General features: G+C 43.7%; 1 protein-coding gene across 1 annotated transcript in view; it reads right to left on the reverse strand.

The window, feature by feature from the left end:
- HHLA2 (HHLA2 member of B7 family) overlaps positions 1 to 20,602 on the reverse strand; it is a 68,403-nt gene extending 47,801 nt beyond the window's left edge. Inside the window, exons 1-2 of the mRNA XM_088481110.1 lie at positions 20,541 to 20,602; positions 9,496 to 9,594 (exon numbers count right to left, since the gene is read on the reverse strand). Of these exons, the coding sequence (XP_088337236.1) occupies positions 9,496 to 9,547 (52 nt within the window). The 5' untranslated portion in view covers positions 9,548 to 9,594; positions 20,541 to 20,602. The remainder of the gene's footprint in view (positions 1 to 9,495; positions 9,595 to 20,540) is intronic.
- Between the last annotated feature and the right edge of the window lie 1,283 nt (positions 20,603 to 21,885).

Genomic DNA, 21,885 nt, shown 5'->3' on the forward strand with positions numbered 1-21,885 from the left:
ACAACCATAAAGCACAAAAAGTGAATCAGACTTCCTCCATTTGCTCGTGCATCTCACATAAATTCTCAATGCACGGACCACATCCAGGGAAGCCTCACCTGGCGAGAGACTAGTGCCCTGAAATGCTGGAACTACTATTTCTTCACTAATATGAAATTTAGACACTACTTTCGGAAGGTAACCCTCCCTAGTACGTAGTACTGCTCTATCTTGATGAAATACCAAGAACGGCTCACGGAAGGAAAGCGCAGCTAAATCTGACACTCTACGTGCAGATGCCATAGCAAGAAGAAATACCGTCTTTGCTGTTATCCACTTGATGTCTATTGAATTTAAAGGCTCGAATGGAGGAGCCTGTAAAACCTTGCAGAACTAGAGTCAAGTCCCATGGAACAACTGGGGGAATGAAGGGAGGCTGAATCCTCAACACCCCCTGAAAAAGGTCTTTATATCTGGTCTCAGAGCAATTTTATGTTGGAACCAAACTGAAAGAGCAGACACCTGTACCCTCAAAGAGGCCAGGCGAAGCCCTTTTTCCAGACCGCTTTGAAGAAAATCAAGCACTCTGGATATCAGAAATTTCTGTGGATCATACCCTTTCAGTTCACACCACTGAAAGAAAGTATGCCAAATTCTATAGTATATACGGGCTGAGGATGGTTTCCGTGCCTTCAGCATCGTCCGTATAACAGACTCGGAATACCCCTTCTTCCTCAAGATGGAGGTCTCAAGAGCCATGCCGTCAAAGATAGCCGATGAAGATCCGGGTACCAGCAGGGACCCTGTAGCAACAGATCCGGTCTCAATGGCAGAGGCCATGGAGTGTCTATGGAGAAAGACCGTAGATCTGTGAACCAGTGCCGTCTCGGCCATGCCGGAGCTATTAATATCACGGTGCTGCCCTCTTGTTTGATCTTTCTGACAACTCTGGGAAGAAGAGCAAACGGGGGGAACAGATATACCAGCTTGTAACGCCACTGTACTGTCAGTGCGTCTACAAACTCTGCTCTCGGATCTCTTGTCCAGGATCCGTACCAGGGAACCTTGTTCCTTCTTGACACCATCAGATCTATTTCTAGTAGACCCCACCTGTCCACAAGGTTCCAAAAAACCTGTGGATGTAGGGCCCACTCTCCTGCATTTATCATTTATCTCCTGCCGACTGAGAAAGTCGGCCTACCAATTCAGGATCCCCAGAATTAACACGGCAGATATCGTGGGAAGATGAGTCTCTGCCCAGACCAAGATTTTTGATACCTCTGCCAAGCCAGCCCGACTCCTTGTGCCCCCTTGATGATTTACGTAGGCAACCGCGGTGCAATTGTCCGACTGTATCTGCACCGGCCTGCCCTTTAAGATTTCCTGAGGCTGCACTAAGGCTTTGAACATAGCTCTTAGTTCCAGGATGTAGCCGGCTTTCCGCCACTGACCACTTTCCTTGGAAAGTGTGTGACCCCGTCATTGCCCCCCAACCTTGAAGACTGGCGTCGGTTTTGAGCAATGTCCAATCCGACACCCAAAAGGGACGACCCTGCCTGAGATGCTTTGTCTGCAACCACCAGGACAGGGACAACTGCACCTCTGGAGAGAGACGCAGCAACTGAGACCTGATCGTGCGATGATACTTGTCCCAGCGAGACAGAATTAATTGCTGCAGCAGCCTGGAGTGGAATTGAGCATATTCCACCATCCTGAAGGTGGCCACCATCGACCCCAAGACTTGCATGGCCACTAGAATGGATATCTGCCTGTTGCGAAGCAACCTGCATATTCGTGATTGTAAGGCAAGAATCTTCTCCTCCGGCAGATATATTTTCTGCACTACGGAGTCCAATCTTGCTCCCAAATGACACATCTGTTGTACCGGACAGGGTGATGACTTTTGCCAATTTATGATCCAGCCATGACTGTACAGACATGATACTGTCAGCCTCAAATGATCCTGTAACTGCTGCGGGGACTGCCCTAGCAACAGGAGGTTGTCCAAATAAGGCAAAATCCTGACGCCTTGGCTTCTGAGGCATGCCATCATCACCGCCATCACCTTGGTGAATACCCGAGGGGCTGTGGACAGGCCAAAGGTAGGGCCTGGAACTGAAAATGTTCCCCTCCTACTGCAAAACAAAGACATTTTTGATGAGCCTGTGTGATTGGTATGTAGAGGTAGGCATCCTGTATATCTAAGGATACCATATAGTCCCCCTGCTCAACTGCCAACACAATCGATCACAATGTTTCCATCCTGAACCCGGGGGCTCGAACAAATTTGTTGAACTCTCTGATTCAGAATAGGCTGGTACGACCCGTTCGGTTTTTGAACCAAGGAACAGATTGGAGTAAAACCCCTCACAGAACTGATTCTCTGGCACCGGAATCACTACCGCTGATGCTAGTAAGGCAAGAATTGCTTTCTGGGGGCCAAAGCTCTTTCTGAACCCTCCTGTGGTTTTACACAAAAAAACCTTTGAGGAGGAGTCCCCCAAAACGTCAGGGTGTACCCTCGGGAGACAACTGCTCGAACCCAGGCATCCTCCGTCATGAGGTGCCAGGGCTCCGAGAACCGAAGCAGTCGGCTCCCCACCCTGGGATCCCCCAGGGGGAGGCCCGTCCCATCAGGCCACTGGTTTATCCTGGACCCTAGATCCTGGACGTTTGTTCTGCTAAGGCTTCCTGGGTCCTGCCTTTTTTGGTGGAAATCTCGCTGAAGGCTGACCATTGGCCTTGCCCTGCGGCCGAAACCCCTGAACGGACGCCCTTCTCAGTTTAAATGAGGTTGCTGATGGCAAACCTGCCATCTTTGAGGCTGCCATAGAGGCTACAATTTTGTCCAATTCTGTACCAAAGAGAACACCCCCTGTGAATGGAAGGGATTCTAGGGCCTTTTTGGACCCGGCATCTGGCTTCCAATCCTTTAACCAGAGAATCCTATGTGCCACCACGTACTCCGCTGAAACCCTGGAGGAAACAATCCCTGCATCCAAGGCGGCATCTCCCAAATAAGAGGCCCCTTCTCTAATAAAGGAGATCATATCCAGTTGCTCCTTAGAGGCATCTGATAAAGACTCCGCTAAAGTTTTGGCCCACTCCTCAATAGCTCTTGCTACCTAGGCAGTGGCCATAACTGGACAGGTGGCCGTTCCTGCCAGTGAAAAGATTGATTTGAGACAACTCTCCAGTCTCCTATCCATGGCTTCCTTCAGCGAAGCCGCTGGGATTAGCAGAGTGGTACGTTTAATCAGCTGCGCCACATGTGCATCAACTGACGGTGGATTCTCCCACCTGGCACAGTCCTCTGCTGGAAAAGGATATAGAAGCGCCATTCTTTTAGAAGAATGGCTTTTCTTATCCAGACAGACCCACGCTTCCTCCATAAGTTCTGATAAATGTTCAGGCTTCGGGAATTCTGCCTTAACCACCTTCTGGCGCTTGAACAGGGCCTTCCTAAGCGGAGGATCCCCTTCCTCGATATTTAACACTGATTTTACAGCCCTTATCAGAAAGGGGACATCGGCTACTGGGAAATGATCATCACCCTCCTCGGAGCTAGACTCCTGTAAAGAGTCCTGTGCCTGTTCCTCGGAGGAGGAGGCACTGGAGTAGTCACCCATGTGAGAAGGCAAATGGCACCTAGATTTAGGCTGCTTTGATTTGACAGCCTGAGGAGGCTGAAAAACCCCTGAGGATGATGCCATAACCTTACCAGCACCAGGGTCCATCCAAGGCGGCCACATCATGGGCATAGGATGCATCTGCTGAGGCAAACCCCAAACCGGTGGTACTGGGGCAGCCAGCCGCTTCGCCACCTGAGCCATAACTTCAGAAAATGATGCCCAAGGAGGCTCAGGGCCTGTAACAGGCAGACTTAATTGGTGTGGTGGCTGTCTAAAACAGTTTTCACAAAGCTCATTTTGTAGAAAGTCCTGTGGGGACAAGCCTGCCTTGCAGGCTATACAGGATATCAGCAACGGGGCTCCCGCCTGACCCTCAGACTCCTTAGACATATCAACTATGCCAAGGTTCTGAGTGTATAAGTGCTGCTTTCTACTCGCAACCCACACAGCAAGGGAAGGGGAGAGACAGTGACAATATACAGGAATTACAGTTCTTTTACAGAAGAAACAGTATCCATAGACAACAATCACATGTCATGCATAAACACTTCTATGAGTCATACGCATATAAGCTCTCACTACCAACAATCAGCCTAGGATTAGGTAGGATAGAGCCCTGTAAAACCTGAACCAGCAGTAGGAAAGGTATACAGGGATACTGCCCAGTGTCCTGCAGCAGCAGCGATCAGAGAGCAACTGACATACACGCTGGCTGCCTTATATGGAGGCTGGGAGGAACAACCCACAATCACTGCGCCAGAGTACTAAACTAGCGTGTGGATTGGTGGAGGGGTCGCCGGGGAAGCGTACCTCCCCTATGCTGCTTGGATCTGCCCGGTAAACTGACCTGGCCACCGCCACAAGCCTCGGCTGGTCAGGACCATCATATCCCAGTGGTCTAGTGTAGGAAACAAGCTGTATGCCTCCCGACTGCAGCACGCCTCCGGCCAGTCATGTGGTCCTGGCGTCAGCGGCCGCCGCAACCACCTGCTTACCTGCCATCCCCTTGATCCGGTGCAGTACAGGGCATGAGAGCCCCTGCCAAAGCCCTAGCCATGGACCTGTCAAGGCTAGCGGTGTGGCGCTGGAGGAGGTAGTTGCAGCGCGTGGCTGGTGCATCTCCGATCAGGCGCGAGGCTGCTTCCAGGACAACTCAGACCACCCGCTGAGATAGAGAGTAAAACTCTCTCTTTTTTTTTTTGGTTTACTTGTCTGCAGGACTGCTCCTGCAGTCCCGCTGTCTATGTGGTGTACACACCAAACAGGAAGAACTGGCTACCTGAGGCAGGGGGTGGGGTATATGAGGAGGAACCCTGGTGCATCCTGGGAGCAGAGAGCTCATTTGTGTTAACTGTTTGGTGACCAGGATTCATACGTAATGGCTGTGGACCCCATGGACCCTGGAGAAGAAAATACATTTTAACATTTTAGATTTATGGCTGACCATGGGGCTAACTTGGGCATGATTTAATTTGCTTAGCATTAACTTGGTACTGTGCAGATGGTTGGGCAAACAGGATGCAGCTGGTGGGGGGGGGTAGATGGTATCTGCCCTATGTGGTGGATGGTGGGGGAAACCAGTGGGAGAAACAGCCCCATTGGTTATCTGATTAGTGATGGTTGGATCCTACTCTGGAACCTGCTGCCAGTGCCTGGTCTGGCCCTGCTGAGAACCCTCTTCCTCCTCCTTCCCCTGAGTCCCCCCCTCATCTCCTGTACCCTGCCTGTCTATACCCTCCTCCCATCCCTGCCTGATGGTCACTTCCATGCTCTATATATATTTTGGCATTCACGGATGCTTTCTGAATTAAACAGTGATCACTGATGCTCTCTATATTAGATGGTGGTCACTACAATGCTGACTGTATTACTGTATATGGTGGTCACTTTGACGTCAACTGCATTATATATGGTGGACACTTCAATGTTCTCTGCATTATATGTAGTGGTCACTAATGCTTTGTGCATTATATGGAGGTCACTGCAATGTTCTCTGCATTATCTAGTGGTCACTATGATGTTCTCTGCATTATATGATGGTTACTGTGATGCTCTATGTATTGTGTTGTGGTCACTGATGTTCTTTGTATTATATGACGATCACTGCAATGCTTACTGCATTATATGGCGGTCACTGCAATGCTCTTGGTATTATATTGTGGAAACAGTACTTTGATGTTTTCTGCATTATATGGTGATCACTGTGATGTTCTATGGTGGTCAATTATGCTCTTTATCATATGGAATTCAATTATGCTGTCTGTATTGTATGGTGCTCATTGCAATGCTTTGTGGTGGGTGTAGTTACAGCAGTTATACTTAGCCACTAAGTATTGATACAATGGAGCCTGCATGCTCCATTCAAAAGTGAAGACATCCCAGAAAGACAGAATAAATACTGCAGGCATGGACATCTTAATGTACAGTAATGGGATTAAAAATGGGTTTTGCCCTCACCCTACGTACATTTCAGTATTTACAATGTTGAAGGGTGTATCAAAGCAAGATATGACATGTATGCCTCTTTACTGTAGGTGAGATGGAATATGGAAGGGGCATGCAAACAAATGCGTATACAGGAAGGACATGAGTAATTTAAAACTGGAGTTGACCTGAACAAAAGACAGCAGATTCAACCATCTGTATCACTTGGGGACTGGTACTGATGATCATGGTGATCCCCTAGCTAAATCGCATCTGATTGGCTGATTCCAGACTTACAACTCCAGCTTATAGTGTTTACTTCATAGATTGTGCCTATAGCATGAGATTCTGTGGGTGTATTTTAGAATGAATGTTAAATTGCTAAGAAAAACTTTTATTGTACTTCCAGTATGAACTGGGTTAGTGAAAGCATGCCCAACAACTGTCATAGCTGTAAGGTTTACCACCCCTACTACACATATAACTTACATATCACTTGGTGGTTTACAAAATACATCATTATTAAATAACATTTGCCTCCACTAAGCAATGCAAAGGCATTCCCATTAATAATGGCTCACTCATTACAACAAGTTGTTTTTATGGGCTGCCTTCTCTACCTGGTTTCTGTAGCAGTTATTGTTACTTAAAGTTTGTCCTTTGTAAGTATTCCTTAATATCAACAAAATGCAATGAAGGAGAGGGAGGTAATGGGATGCTTGGGGAGAAAGGTATCTTTGATGTGGATGTGGGAATAGAATGAGCAGGAGAGAGTATTGGGTGAAGAGATGGGCCTTTAAGGGTCCTTAAACTAAAATTCATGGATGAGGAGGAGGAGACTGAGCTGGGTAGCATATGAGTAGAGGAAAGAGGGATTGGAATTAACTGGGGAGAATAAGGAGAGTGCATATGTTTTTGTGGTTACAGTTCAGTGCCTAAATGCAGTGGTGTAAGTAGGATTTACAGTATAGTACCCAGGGCAAACAAAGAAAGGTCGCCCCTTGAAAAATAAACACACAATGGAAGTACAAATTAGGGAAACGCAAGAGCAAGGCAACATCAATGGGACAGTGATGCTTACCATGTGCACATATGTTTGTGAAATGAATTTCAACAAAATCTGACAATGAAGTACAGTAAATAGTCCTAATAGACACGTGCAACCCTACATACCTGAAACTACTCACTTCCTACAACCTTTCCAAACAAACTCTCAGCTGGTGTAGTTACTTGTCCCAGCAGTACACACCATCCCCTGACTCTTTCCTCCAATCACACATATTTACATATAACAGGGACATATTAACACCCAAGGGGGTCCATGTGCAGCGGGAACCCTCCTCTGAGCAGCATCCCCCCTTCCCAAACCCCACATCTTACCTTGTGCAGGCACAAGAGAGCAAAGGATCTGGCAAAGTTCCAGGCTCTTTGCTTTCACTGCAAAGGACAATCTTCCCGAAGATGTCACTGGTTAGATGGTGTCACGTAAGAGGAAGGACCCGCTTGCTGGCACAAGGTAAATATACCATGATTGCTGGGAATGTGGTGTGGAGCCAAGGACCTGTGTGCACCACACACCCTGCACCCATTACACATAAATGTCAATTGTGGTAAATGAGATTGTGCACATGCCCCACCTGCCTCAGTTACGCTACTTATTATGTGAATTACTAGCAACTCTTACACTACAGCTCATTCATTTCAATACACCCCCAGATTCATCGATTTCTCTGTAAAGAATGGACTTGATATGTGTGTTTTTCACAGAAATGAGGCCACCTGCTGTCAGTTGCTGGTGCGATATTTACCGCAAAGTCACGCCCCTAACCATAAGGCCACGCCCTGTCATTTCAGGCATGTGACTGTGCCATGTGCAAAGGTCCCTCTTCCTGAGGTAAAGAAGCTGGGAGGTAGGCTAAAAGCTGGATAATGTCTGACCCCGAAAATAAACAAATTACACCCACAAGGTCTCAAGGTGCTCATAGTAATCGCAGATACATGCCCAATGCTGCTTTCAAACAGATTCGTCAACACATACACAGTGGAAGAATTCCGGTGTTCGTCTTGTATTGTAATACTGTGAACACTTGTAAAAAATTGTAAGGTAGTCCTGTAAATGGTTCTCAGGAAGGAATTATCAACCGAATAGCAATCTGCTATAGTTGCTTTGAGAAATGCAGTGCATAGTTTACATGATATTGCTCACCTGTAGAAGGTTTCTTTTGTTGGTGTGCAGTGTACCTTCAAGAGATACGCCGTAAACAACAATGTACATGATCATCCAAGACCTGGACAACCTCGAGTGACCACAAAACGGGAGGACAAATTTATCAGAGTGAGGTGGAGATGTACTAAGCTCTGGAAAGTGATAAAGTGGACAGTGATAAACTGCCAACCAATCAGCTTCTAACTGTCATTTTTCAAACTCAGCCTGTAACATGACAGTTATGAGCTGAGTGGCTGGTCATTTATTACTCTTCACTTTATCACTTTCCAGAGCCTAGTACATCTCGCCCTGTACTCCAAACTGGATAGATTCCAAACAGCTCATCAGATCCGTGCTGCTCTAGTGGAGACGAGGAAGAAAGCATGTCAATCGCGCCTGCCTTGTAGCCAGTGGCTTGAAGGGATGTGTTGCAGCCCAAAAACAATTGATTAGGCCCATAAATAAAGAGAAGTGGCTATTGTGGGCAAAAATAAGCACATGAGCTGGACCACTAGTCAGTGGAATAAGGTTATTTTCACAGACAAATTGAAGTCTGAGTCCAAGAGGCGCAAGTTTAATCATCATGTCCAGTCAAAACAACGACAACAGGTTCTGAAGAACATGGTTTGGCCACCCCAGAGTCCTGATTGCAATCCAGTTGGACTCCTTTGGGATCATCTGGACAGGTGTGTTCAAGATGTGTAAGTAAGGATCCAAAATCACCTTTGGGACTTGCTACAAGACAAGCGGCTGCAATCTGAGCTGAAACCTTAGACAAGTTGACCAACAGAATGCATTTGCACTGCTGTGATTGCTGCTAATGGATACTTTAATGAGAGAAAATTTGAAGGAAATCAAAACTCAATTTATTTGTAAACAATGTATATGAGTACAAAACTTATTTGCTAAAATAACTATATATTCATCACAAACTAGCTTCGTTTTTCATTATTTTCTGAAAAAAATCAACAATTTTGGTGGTGTATTGAAATGAATGAGCTGTAGTGTAAATGTAGCAAGGAAATGGTCATGGAACACTTGGGTCTTAGATTTTTTGGGAATATATTTTAGGGGGCATCAGAACAACAACAAGAAAATATGAGAACCTCTTGTCTAGTGGGTACCGGACTAAAGCGGACATAAGAAATAATAAATGACAACATGGTTTGCTAATATTATTTTAAAATGAGGTGTTTAAACTAAAAATTCTATAGCACATAATATATTGATATTTCACAATTAAAAAGTACTTACTGTGAACAAGCCACAAGCCCCTTAATAGTACAACGAAAAAGAAAATCGGCATTGTTGATATAGCCAATCATAGTTTCATAGGTGTTAGGTTGTGATGACCTATAGAAAACAAAACACAGTGAGCCCAGCTTAGTGAATTAACTGTTTATGATTCAAGCAAACAAGTCTTGTTTTTTTTTAAAATATTAATATTGATTTACATGTATCCTCTTTTGTTAGAGGTTTTGAGAAGGGTCTGGTAGGGAAGGAGATGGGTGACATAAAAGTATTCTTGCATCACTCTTCCCCTTCAATAAGCACCTCACAGCACTATCCCCTTCAATAAGCACCTCACAGCACTATTCCCTTCAATAAGCACCTCACAGCACTATCCCCTTCAATAAGCACCTCACAGCACTATCCCCTTCAATCAGCACCTCACAGCACTATCCCCTTCAATCAGCACCTCACAGCACTATCCCCGTCAATAAGCACCTCACAGCACTATCCCCTTCAATAAGCACCTCACAGCACTATCCCCTTCAATAAGCACCTCACAGCACTATCCCCTTCAATAAGCACCTCACAGCACTATCCCCTTCAATAAGCACCTCACAGCACTATCCCCTTCAATCAGCACCTCACAGCACTATCCCCTTCAATCAGCACCTCACAGCACTATCCCCTTCAATAAGCACCTCACAGCACTATCCCCTTCAATAAGCACCTCACAGCACTATCCCCTTCAATAAGCACCTCACAGGACTCCCTCTCCCCCTTCTCCCCTTCATAACTACCTTACAGCACCGTCCTGAGTTAATATGTCACAAGCTGCCTTGAACTCTTTGTTCCACACAGGCAGATCATCAGAATACAGAAAGGAAGAAAAAAAACTGCGCTGCAATGGTGGGAAAAATATATATTAAGTGATGGTGCTTGATAGACCAATTAAATACAGGCTTCTTCTGACTAAATACTGTATATATAAAAAAAAATTCAAAAACACATACAATATAAGATTATTATTATCAGTAGTACATTCCTAATAGTGCTGCCAATAATGGATAATAAGTTAGTAACAAATTCACAAACCTGTGTACTGTAAATACAATGTATCCTATTCGGTGTATGGCTTATGCACTCATAATGAACACTGCTCACCAGAAGAGAACCAGTCAGATCTCCATAGATATTCTCCACATAGCAATTGCATATGCTGGATCAGTAGTAATAGGATGTCACTTGAGTAGTATAAAATCATATGATTCTCCACAGGAATATTCAGTTGTAGTGAGTAAATAGTGTGCAGCACTGATGGTCCCAGGCCAGGTCTCACTGTGCCTGATCTACAGTGTTTCCGCCGCAGGAGTGGCAGAGCAGCCATGGACGGCAGATATCAGGTGGTATGGCTGGCAAGCCTGCTTGTATGTCCAGTGTATGGCAAGGACCTAGCTAACAGCCACACACCCTCCACTGATGCTTGTCCACAGGGAGGGGGGAGCCGCCAGTGAACTGTAAGTTTGAATGATGGCAAGTCCACAGCTGGGCAAACAGGAGATCAAGGCTGATGAGCAGTGAGGGAATGCAGCAGTAATACAGAAAGGCCCAAAACACATGTTAACATTCAGACTAATGGTGCATACACACGGTCAGATTTGAAAGATCATCGATTTTGTTGAACGATAACGATTTCAACAATGATTTGAACGATTTCTGACATTAATTAAAATGAATGAAATCGTCCAAATCTTACTGCAAACACAGTCGAAGTTAGATATCGTTATCTGACGTACGGGAACGTGCATCGTTGGTCGATGCATGCCCAACATGTCGTTCAGATCTTTAGGAAAATCTGACCATGTGTATGCAGCATTAGGTCAGAAGAAGCCAGATAAAATGCTATTTAAATACAACCTATTCTGTTTTTCCCTTAAAAGAATTGTTCACAGAGAGCAAATAAAAATAACAATATATCTTCCATACATATTTGATAGAACTGATAACAATAACAAATGAAAATAAGATAAAATAAAATAAAAATAGAAATTGGATTACATAAAATAAAAAACACCATGAAAAATATATGTATATATGCATGCAAAAAATGAAGGTTGAAAATATAAAAAGCCAACAATTATATTTTTGTATAATACAGAAATGTTGGGTTGCAGACTATTTGCTTATAATTTTTTTTTATTATTTTTATTTATTATTATTTCTATATTATTTTTTATTTCTGCTTCCCAAAATATATCATTGTTGTGCAGAGAGAAAAGGATATAGAAGGACACCTATTATTATTATTACACAGTAGTGTCCTATATTTAATTATTTCTGGATTATAACAGATTTTCACCCTAGGTATATTACCTTTGAATCCTAATCTCTGAATAGTTACCACTAATTGGTGCCACTATAACATACATGATTTTGGTGTTATTTCACCACAGATGTGTAAATATTTCCTTGATTATCTAGGTGTGACCAATGACTATTTTTATGAGTAGTTTGTAGCTCAAATGCTCACCATTACTCCACACAAGTTTTGACGGGATGTAGTTATGCGACCGGCGGCCGCAAAGCAGAATGCCGGCAAAGGATTTATAATAGGTGTCGAAATACCGCCGCCCATCATAATTCCGACGCCAGAATCCAGGAAGACGCGTGCCTGAATTAGTTAAGTCCGGGCGCCGTCCTGTTAGCCGCGGGGGGGGAGGGTTAGGTTTAGGGCCGTTAGCGCGGTTACCGTTAGGTTTTGGTGGGGCGGGAGGTTAGGGTTAGGCTTCCCTAAGGGAGGGTTAGATTACTTACCTGCCACTGTCTGGATTTCCTGCTGTCAGGCTCACGCCACCGGCATTTCAATCCCATTCCGTTTTGAAGTGTGGTCATTTTGCGGTTTGTTTTTTGTGTGATTTAATGTGTTCTCTTGTGGACACATGCAGTATTTTAATTTTGTACATTTTAATTACTACCAATAAATCTTAAATTTTATAATTTAGTAGGTTTAAGTGGCCCTCTTTGTTTCCTAATTTAACCCTATGTGCACATCAAGGTTTCTTTTCTCCATCTCATATGGCTTGGAGTGTGTATTCAAGCTCTGCCAGCAATAGGTCATAATTGAAAACACTCACATTAGTAGGTAACCCTATGTACACATCAGGGTTTCTTTGGTTCTTTTACAAAATCTTTATTAGAAATCCTGAAAAGATGTGCCCACATCTTTATAAATGATCATGAAGTAAAGTTACATTAGTATTCTGTCAGCTGTTTACATAAAGGTTTCTGTAGAAAAGGTTTTCCTTTGTCTAATCTGTTAATACTTGTGTATCCTCACTCATCTTCCATCAGAAGTACACCAATGTAGGAGGACAATACTAGAGTCCCAATCATGCAGTGCTCTTAAAACACAAGCTTATTTATTTATTCCACAATCGCACAAATCATAAAATAGAATGATAAAAGGCAATAGGACAATATTCGTGCATAGGAGTGCAATAAGTCTTGTACCCGGCATGTGAGGAATACAGGTAAGCTCAGAGCTGCTCCATTGACAGAACCCGGGTCTCGGAGTAGATGTAATCGCCTTCAGCTGTCCTTTCCTTGCCTGCACCAGCACACTGATCTTATATCATATGGGGACTGGGGAACATTGGGAGTGAGTTATCCCTGATTTCAGCTGACCTGGTTGCGCCCAGAAGCCACCCGGAACCTACATGGAGCAGTGGAAGAGTACTCTCACTGAGTTGGCAAGGAAGGGAAGTACAATTGGTAGCTGCCGTGGCTCCCCGTCGCCATATCCTTTAATTTTTGGTCAATACTTCATATTGTTATTGGAAATTATTTCTTCCCAGGAGGAGACGTGGTCTCCAGTTGTTGAAACAAACAGTGAAGCAACCTCCCTTCCAATACAAATTATTCTTGGACATAGGGACCTGTCACCAGAACAACAGACCCCCACTTCAGAACTCCAAAAAGCTAGTGGCAATGAGGGGTACAGGGTTTCCGACTGTCCGGGGGTGTCATTATCAGACTTTGGACTTGACCAATTGAATGACAATAATTTGTTGAATGCCTTTAACAAAGAGTTAAATGGGCAAATAAAGCATCCCCTACCCCCTGGGGGAACCCCTTACTTTGCTCTGAAGGGTAATTTGTTGTATTGGGTAGCATACTTGTGGGGTAATAGAGTGTATTAGTTGTCAGTTGCCCAGACACATGTAGGGATAGTTCTTTAGGTGGCTCATACACAGCTATGGAGCGGCCATCTGGGGGAAGAGAAGACACTGCAAAGAGTACAACAGAGGTTCTTTTGGCCAGGGATTGTGGCAGCAGTTCAAAAGTATTGTCGAGAGTGCACAGTCTGCCAAAGTATCAGCCTCTGTCCACATTTTCATGCACCCTTGGTTCCCCTGCCAGTCATTTTAGTTCCCTTTGAATGGGTTGGAATGGATATTGTAGGGCCAGTTGACAAATCTGCCCGGGGACACCACAATATGCTGACTATGCCACCAGGTATCCTGAGATCATACCATTAAGGAACATCAAGTCTAGTACTATAGCCCGAGAGCTATTAATGATGTATTCCCAGTTGGATATACCAAAGGAAATACTTACCGACCAGGGTACCCCTTTGTGTCAAAGCTTATGAAGATGATGTGCAAATTGTTAGGTGTGAAGAAACTAACAACTTCTGTGTATCACCCACAGACTGATAGCCTGAAACAGATGATATGGTGGGTTGTCGCCCAAGACAAGCGAGACTGGGATCTACTGCTCCCATGCTTAATGTTTGCTATTAGAAAAGTGCCTCAAATGGGGTTTAGTCCCTTTCAACATTTGTTTGGTAGGCAGCCTCGAGGTATCCTCGATATGTTAAAGGAGACTTGGGAGGGGCAGTCGGCCTCAGAACCCAATGTAGTGCAGTTAGGGTCTCAACTCTACCCATGCATATGCCAAATAGAGCCTCTTCTGCAACAGAACATGCACCTCACCCAAAGTCGACAAACAAAATGACAAAACACCGGGGAATCTAATCATTCAAGCCAGGTGACAAGGCACCAGTATTAGTACCTACACAGGAAAGCAAGCTGTATGCCCACTGGCAGGGACCGTATGTAGTGATAGAAGCGATTGGGCCTGTAAATTACAAGATCCGACAATAAGGAAGATGGAAACCAGAGCAAATTTATCATATTAACTTGCTAGAACCCTGAAAGGAGGAAACAATTCATACCTCAAACATAGCCGTGAAGAGTCCTGGCTGAACTGTGGCTCTAGAAAGGACTGTCTCCAAGTCAACAGCTCCAGACCAAAGAACTGGTAAGAAATAACCAGGATGTATTCTCCCCTCTTCCAGGTCAGGTGCAGGTTATAAGCATGATATTGTGACTCCCCCCGGGTTAATGTGAAACTGCAACCTTATCGAAAATCCAAAGCCAAGAGAGCAGCAGTGCGACAAGAAATCCAGGAGATGTTGCGACTGGGTGTTATTGAAGAATCCAACAGTGACTGAAATAATCCAATTGTGCTTGTACCCAAACCATCGGGTGCTCTGAGGTTTTGCAATGATTTCCGTTAACTGAACAAGGTGTCAAAGTTTGACTCCTATACCATGCCCTGAATTGATGAGTTCATTGAACATCTTGCCAAAAGTCAATATTTGTCAACTTTAGACCTGACAAAAGGGTATTTGCAAATTCTATTAACAGGGTTATTCCAATATCAAGTACTACCTTCTGGTTTTCATGGGGCCCTAGCCATCTTCCAGAGGGCTATGGATAGGGTATTAAAACCTCACCATGGTTAAGCTGACGTTGTCGTCTTTACCCAAAATTGGGAAGACCATCTTTCCAAAGATAAATGCAGTCCTTGAATCCCTTCGTGTTCACAGCTTCACCGCCAACCTGGAAAATGCGCTATTGGTATGAGCGAGGCTAAATATCTGTGGTACATAGTGGGGTGAGGACAATTGAAACCTCAGACCAACAAAGTTGAGGCCATGCTCACTTGGATTAAACTGGTTATTAAATTCAGCTACGGACCTTTCTAGGCTTAGTGGGTTTTCAAAGATTGATTTGTAATTTCACGACTAGAGCTGCGGCTTAACCGAATGCCTGAAGAATAATAACCCAGACAAACTGATGTGGTCACAAGTGGTAGAAGTTGCATGGACTGATTTAAAAGAAGCAGTGTTCAGCACCAGTCTTACCAGCACCATACTTCAAGAAACAGTTCATTTTACAAACAGACGCTTCAGAGACAGGTCTAGGAGTTGTTATGGCTCAATTTGTGAACAGAGAAGAAAAACCAATTATATACTTTAGCTGTTAGCTTCTACCTCGAGAGAAGAAATATGCCACAGTGGAATGTGAGTGTCTGGCTATAATATGGGTGGAGGAATCTTTACAATATTATCTTCTAGTTAGAGAGTTCCTGTTGATAACAGACCATGCCCTGTTGCAATGGATGTATCGAAATAAGGACGCCAATGCAAGAGTCACCGGGTGGTTTCTAACGTTGTAACCTTATCACTTTTCAGCTCAACATAGGCCAGGCATAATGCATGCGGACGCTATGCCCAGACTAAATGCTGGGTTGGCACAAGCGGGATTGTATATGGTGAAGCATGGGGGGGGAATGCCAAAATAGGTATTTTCCAAAACCTGTTGGTGAGACTAGTCAGAAAGAAGGGAAATGGGAGAATTTCCCTGAGATACTGTAAGCTTCACCAGGTGGTCAGAAGGTATGTGGCAGAGAAACTCAGGTGCCACAGCTTAAGGTGTTAAATGTGGTCCAGAACCCGGGAAAACCCTCTATTACAGGCTTACATCCTGGGTGTAGTCTGAGAAAGGTTAGAGGGCAAAACCATCCTGAAATACAGAATCCGGGTTTCCTTGGAAGCAGGGGTGGGTTACACCCTGCACACTGCAGATTAGAAACTTTCCTAGTTAGCTGAGCTAGAGAGAGTGGTCAGTGTGCTGATGCCAGCAAGAGGCCAGATGATAGTCAGGCCCATGGAAAGCTAGGTAGCATTAGGGAGTCTGTGCTGGGCAAGGTGAACAACGGAACCTGGGCAACGGTGTGACCATAAAAGGTACCAACAGGTTGAACACTGTATGTGGCTGTAAGAGAATAAAAACCACTATTACCTTGAAAAACTGCCTGTGTTTGTGCTCCTTTTCACTAAAGTGGCTCACATCGTCTAACAGGTGGAAATGTGGCACTTATGCTGCCTACTAAGTTATTACTCCCTAAGATCTGCGGCTTATGATGGGGATTTGAGTTCCTAAAAAGAGTATCTGGAATGGATTTAAAGTTTTTTCATAGAGGTGGAGATTAACGTTTGTCACCCTCCATTAGAATTTATTTATATGTCAAAATTAGATAAGGATTACATATGGTGCTTTTCACGTTCATGGAATACATTGACTTAATATTAGCATATCCGTATTAACTGTTGATGTCAATTCATAAGAAACGAGTATTTTGAATCCATCATGCGCCAGGTTGCTAGCTATTGTCTCCACCTATTGCCCCCTATTCTCTCGCACATCACTTTAATAGGTGGCACCTCTAGTGCTTTAAGCTGGGCAAACAGACTATGTGTACCCAGCCTGACGTCGCGGGCGACGGGACCCGGCCTGCGACAAGTGAATACACACTTGCCAATGCCGTGTCCGATTGGAGGAGGGATGATGGCATTGTTAGCGACATCCTCTGTCGGCCCTGCAGTAGGTACCTGACATGTCAATTCGATCTGCGGGATCAGACGACATATCGTCTAGTGTGTACCCAGCTTCACTCCCTACGGCTCTGCTGTGAAGTTCCCTCTCCTCCTCCAATATATGCAGCTAATCTCCAGTGCTTGTCAGAATATGTGTCCTCCACCGTGCCTATGGTGAGAGAGTTTAGCTGGGCTGCATGGAGTGAGGGGCAGGAAGGGCTGTCAGGTGTTGAGGATCCTGCTGCATCCTGTAAGTAGCTGCCAGCAAGGGTGTGTGAGTGACATCTGTCACCACCCTCATCTGTCTCTCTCCTTTCCTCCTCCCCTTATCATCTGCGCCCTTCTTTACCCATCTCTCGCTTTCAGCTGTCACCCTCTACCCTCATCTCTGCCCCCCTTTTCCCCCCAATCTCTCTCATCTCCAGGCAAGTGAGTCTGTGTCTAGCAGGCAGCTGCTGTGAGATGGTGGAGCTATTAGACATATGCCATACACACATTATGGGCTTTATTCAGAGGCGGCCGTACGGTCTACGACAAACCTACACAAACATGCAAACAAAACTTACATACAAGATGCAGTGCCAGCAAAACACACTTTGTTCAAACTGGTCATCCCTCTCATCCGCAGTGAAGGCAGGTGAAATGCACACAGCAGGAAAGGGGGGTGATGAGTTCCATCTTGGGATACGACGACTGGGACCATAAGAAATAGTGAGGAGAGTTCTGGCCAATCAATCGTCAGACTGCTCCTTTCTCAACACCGTCCTTATTACTATATGATGTCATCGTATACACGAGACCTCTAAAGCCACTGGGGTGCAGTTGTACTTTATAAGTCCTGTCTGCGCTCCACACCCCATTCTTCTTCACAAATAGAGTATACATCAAGTATCTCTCCCCCCCTCTTCCCTCTCTGACCTCTTGTCTCTTACACTTTCCGTACATGGCATATACCAAGGTCTTATGACTGCTCCTGTACCAAGGTGGTTAGCTAGGCTGCATATGGAAGACACTAAGGGGCATATTCAATTAGGTGCGAAAAGTCCCGTACTTTTTGCCGACATCGCTGGTTTTCCATGTGGAAAAGTATCGCGCTCGTCCCTGCTTATCACCATATTCAATTACAAATCGGCGTAAACAGGACCCGGCGAATTTGGACCTGCCGAAAAGTACTGACAGATTTGGGGAAATGAGTAACACTATAGATACCCCTGAATAGCCCTGCTGACGGTATTTGGGTTACTTAAATGATCTCAATAGCTGCTATTAGCATCTTTGCAGAAGTGGTGAAGAATAGCAGTTTTTTGGCAGAAAATAAATAGTCCCAGCAAATTTGGGGTACATGAAAATGGGTGCTAGCATATTTTAAAGTTTCTAAAGTGAAGTTTTAAAAAACTTTAAAAATCCACCTGCCGCAAGCACCTGCAATTATAAAAACACCTGGGGCATACTTGGGGACCCCCCTGGAGTCTATTTCGCTAGTTTTTCAGTTTGTCCCCCGACTTTGTACTTTTTTGCCCCCTTTTTCAAAGTCATTTTTTGGGGTGTTCTTAAGTATTTATTTTTTATTTTTTGACACAGTTTACCTTTGGGGGGCTGTCCCAAGGGTGCAGGGTGGTCCCCGCAAGTTTGCACCCCAAAACTCCAATTCTGCACTTTTTTTTTTAGACAGCTTTCATAGGTGAATCTTTTTCGCCTATTCCAATGCATTGACTTTCCGCACCGTCGAAAAGTCTTTGGAATTGAATACGGGGATAAGTTTTCTCCTGGCGAAATGATGTCACCGGCGATACTTTTCCGCAGAAACTGACTTTTCGCACTTACTTGAATATGCCCCTAAGAGGCTCATTTTGAGTCATACGCAAAAACACATGCAGTAGCATCTGTTGGCGGGTGCCCGTCTGTGACTTTATGCAAATGACCTATGTTCCTGATATCTGTGGGAGTGGGACTAATGGTTCGATAGTGGTAAAAGTGAGAGTGAATGGTTTAACAAATGTATATAACTTCCAAAAATATTTATTCCTAAATAGAGGTATTATGATCAGATAACATCTCATAGGCTTATATCAATTTCAGTTTCCAAAGCATTACACATTTAATTTGGAGTATACAGTGGTGTACACAGGTGCGCCGAGAGCAGGGGGGGGGCGTGTACTAATTACCCGGGCCTGCTAGAGGGGTCCGGTGCCGCCCCCCCCCCCCTCTTACCTAACAGCAGCCCAGCACACGCTGCTGTGTGCTGGGCTGCAGTGGGAGATTGTTTGCGGCTACTAAGCAGCAGCCACAGCAGTCTCCTATGCCTGTGGGGAGGAGCGATCACACTGATCGTGCCCCTCCCTGACTTTGTGCCCGCCTGGGGTACTCACAACTCCCCCCTCCCGAGCACACAGCTGAAAAACTTATTTTTATCCTAAGGGGGCATGGCCACGCATACCGTGATTAGGTCACGCCCCCTTCTCCCGGGCCCGACGCGGCTCTTGGTGCGCCTGGCTGTACATACTGGAGTAAAGTATGAGTCATAGTATGTATGCATGAGAGTTGAATTGTGAACTGTATTAGGGTCGGGGATATATACGTGTGCACACACAATTAATGTACAGTGCATATTCAACTACTGCTGGCTACCTGTATTTTACCAAATCCAACATTAAATACTACTAATATTAGTTTTCACAAAAAAATAATGTCACCAATACATATATAAACTGACAGTAGTGATGACCATCGACTGCTCTGAAAACGATGGTCGAAAGTTTTTCACCATCTGTAATTAACCATTTCCATTGACAGTGAGCAATCGATAGTTAAGCCTATGCACACAGTGGGGCTGGCTCTCACCATCAGGGATCAGCCACAGATGTTATATCATAGCTGGTCTTAAATCAATGGTGAAAACACCATTGCCATCAGACCATTGATGGTCGATGGCCACCCCTAACTGACAGTGAAACTCATAATCAAACAACTATACAAACAAATAAAAAGATAATCAATTTATATCCAGCAAAAAAAAGTGTAAACAAGAGGAGATTCAAGTCCTGTAATCATTTAAACTGAGACAGCAACTTAACTCTTTTCTTATTGTAGCATTGCTTTCTTATCCAAGATCAGTCTAACACTAATGGTATAAGAGGATCCAAGTCACTCAAGGAAATGTGACCATAATCACTACAATGGTCATTAAGGTGTATGGTATTCTCTGCTTATTACTAAGTAAGCAGCAAGAACCTAAAGCTACATTTTCTCACGGTTATTTACACTTCTTCCTGACGTTGTTCCTATGCGACCCCATGAATAAAGCATAATTTAGTCAAATAGTTTTATAGAGAAGATTTCTTACCGTACACCGTGTTCATTATGCCTCACCCTGAATCCTGTGTTCTTTATTTCACAACAACAAACAGAACAGGTTTGTCGTAGTTACATGCTTGTCATTCTTAAAAATGATTGTACAGAAATTGTTTCACTTCGTAATCACATAGCAGAAAGTACCTGCATCGTATAGTCTGGAAATGTGTTCAGCAGCCATATTCATATAATGTTTTGCCACAAATTTCTGAATTTGAAATATGAATAAGAATGATTCAAATAGATATAATGGTTCGAATGTCTTTGGTTCCAAACAGAATAGTTGGTGACACAAAGTTGAATATTATTAAGAGTAATTTTCCTATCTTGAAATTTGAGCCTGTCCTTAAAAATGAACTCCCTGAAACACCAGTAATAGTCTTTAAAAATCAGATAATTTAAGACGAAAACTGGTGTCTAGTCATTTTAGAAACATTGCAGGACAAAAGAAGACTGATATACTCCCCTGGTCTTCCAGTCCCATAGGTTGCTATAAATACAATCATGGGAGGTGTATTACATGTAAACATATTGAAAACAGACAAAATTACTTCTGTTCAGAGATCTCTGGTAGGGTGTTTCTGATAAATTCATTTGTGAATTGCGAAAACCATTTGGTCATATATATGTTATTCTGTTCTTGTAAAACCCAGTATGTAGGGCGGACTACCCGCAAATTTAAACTGGAGGTTTTTAGAACATTGACGAAATATCGTCAATCGACTCACTAAACATAGTGTATTGCGTCATTTCGCTCAAATACAGTACATGGAGGCAATCCAGAAACTTTGAGAGCTATTATTATTATTCCTATCTCTTAACGAGGTGGAGATATGTACAAAAAATTATGCATTAGAGAATCATATTGGATACACACCCTACATACACTATTTCCCAATGGATTAAATTAAACAATTGAGCTTGATTATTGAGATAACTAGCTATTCTGTACCTGTCCAGCAACTATGCCTTTTCTATTTATAGATGATGCTTTATTGTATCAAACAGTAAGATCATATTATTCCCGATGGTCGGTCTATATTTCTACTCTCTTCCTTTTGATTTAAACTTATTTTCTGTTTTGATGAGTTCTATATCTTGTTTAAACAATAGTCATATTAAATGTTTAAGGTATTAACCTAATTTCCTATGCACTTATCATTTTTGGTTATTCTATATTATTATAATCATATGTTAGTTTGAAGATCCTATCATTCCATATGTATTAATTTATATCTTTACAATAGTCAAACTGAAAGTGGTTGTTGTTACATTTAAAACAAAATAGAATAGATATATTCTTATAAAATTTTATATTGTTTATTTCAATATAATAT

This window comes from Taudactylus pleione, unplaced genomic scaffold (assembly GCF_031769625.1).
Source record: "Taudactylus pleione unplaced genomic scaffold, aTauple2 ptg000265l, whole genome shotgun sequence".
Lineage (NCBI taxonomy): Eukaryota > Metazoa > Chordata > Amphibia > Anura > Myobatrachidae > Taudactylus > Taudactylus pleione.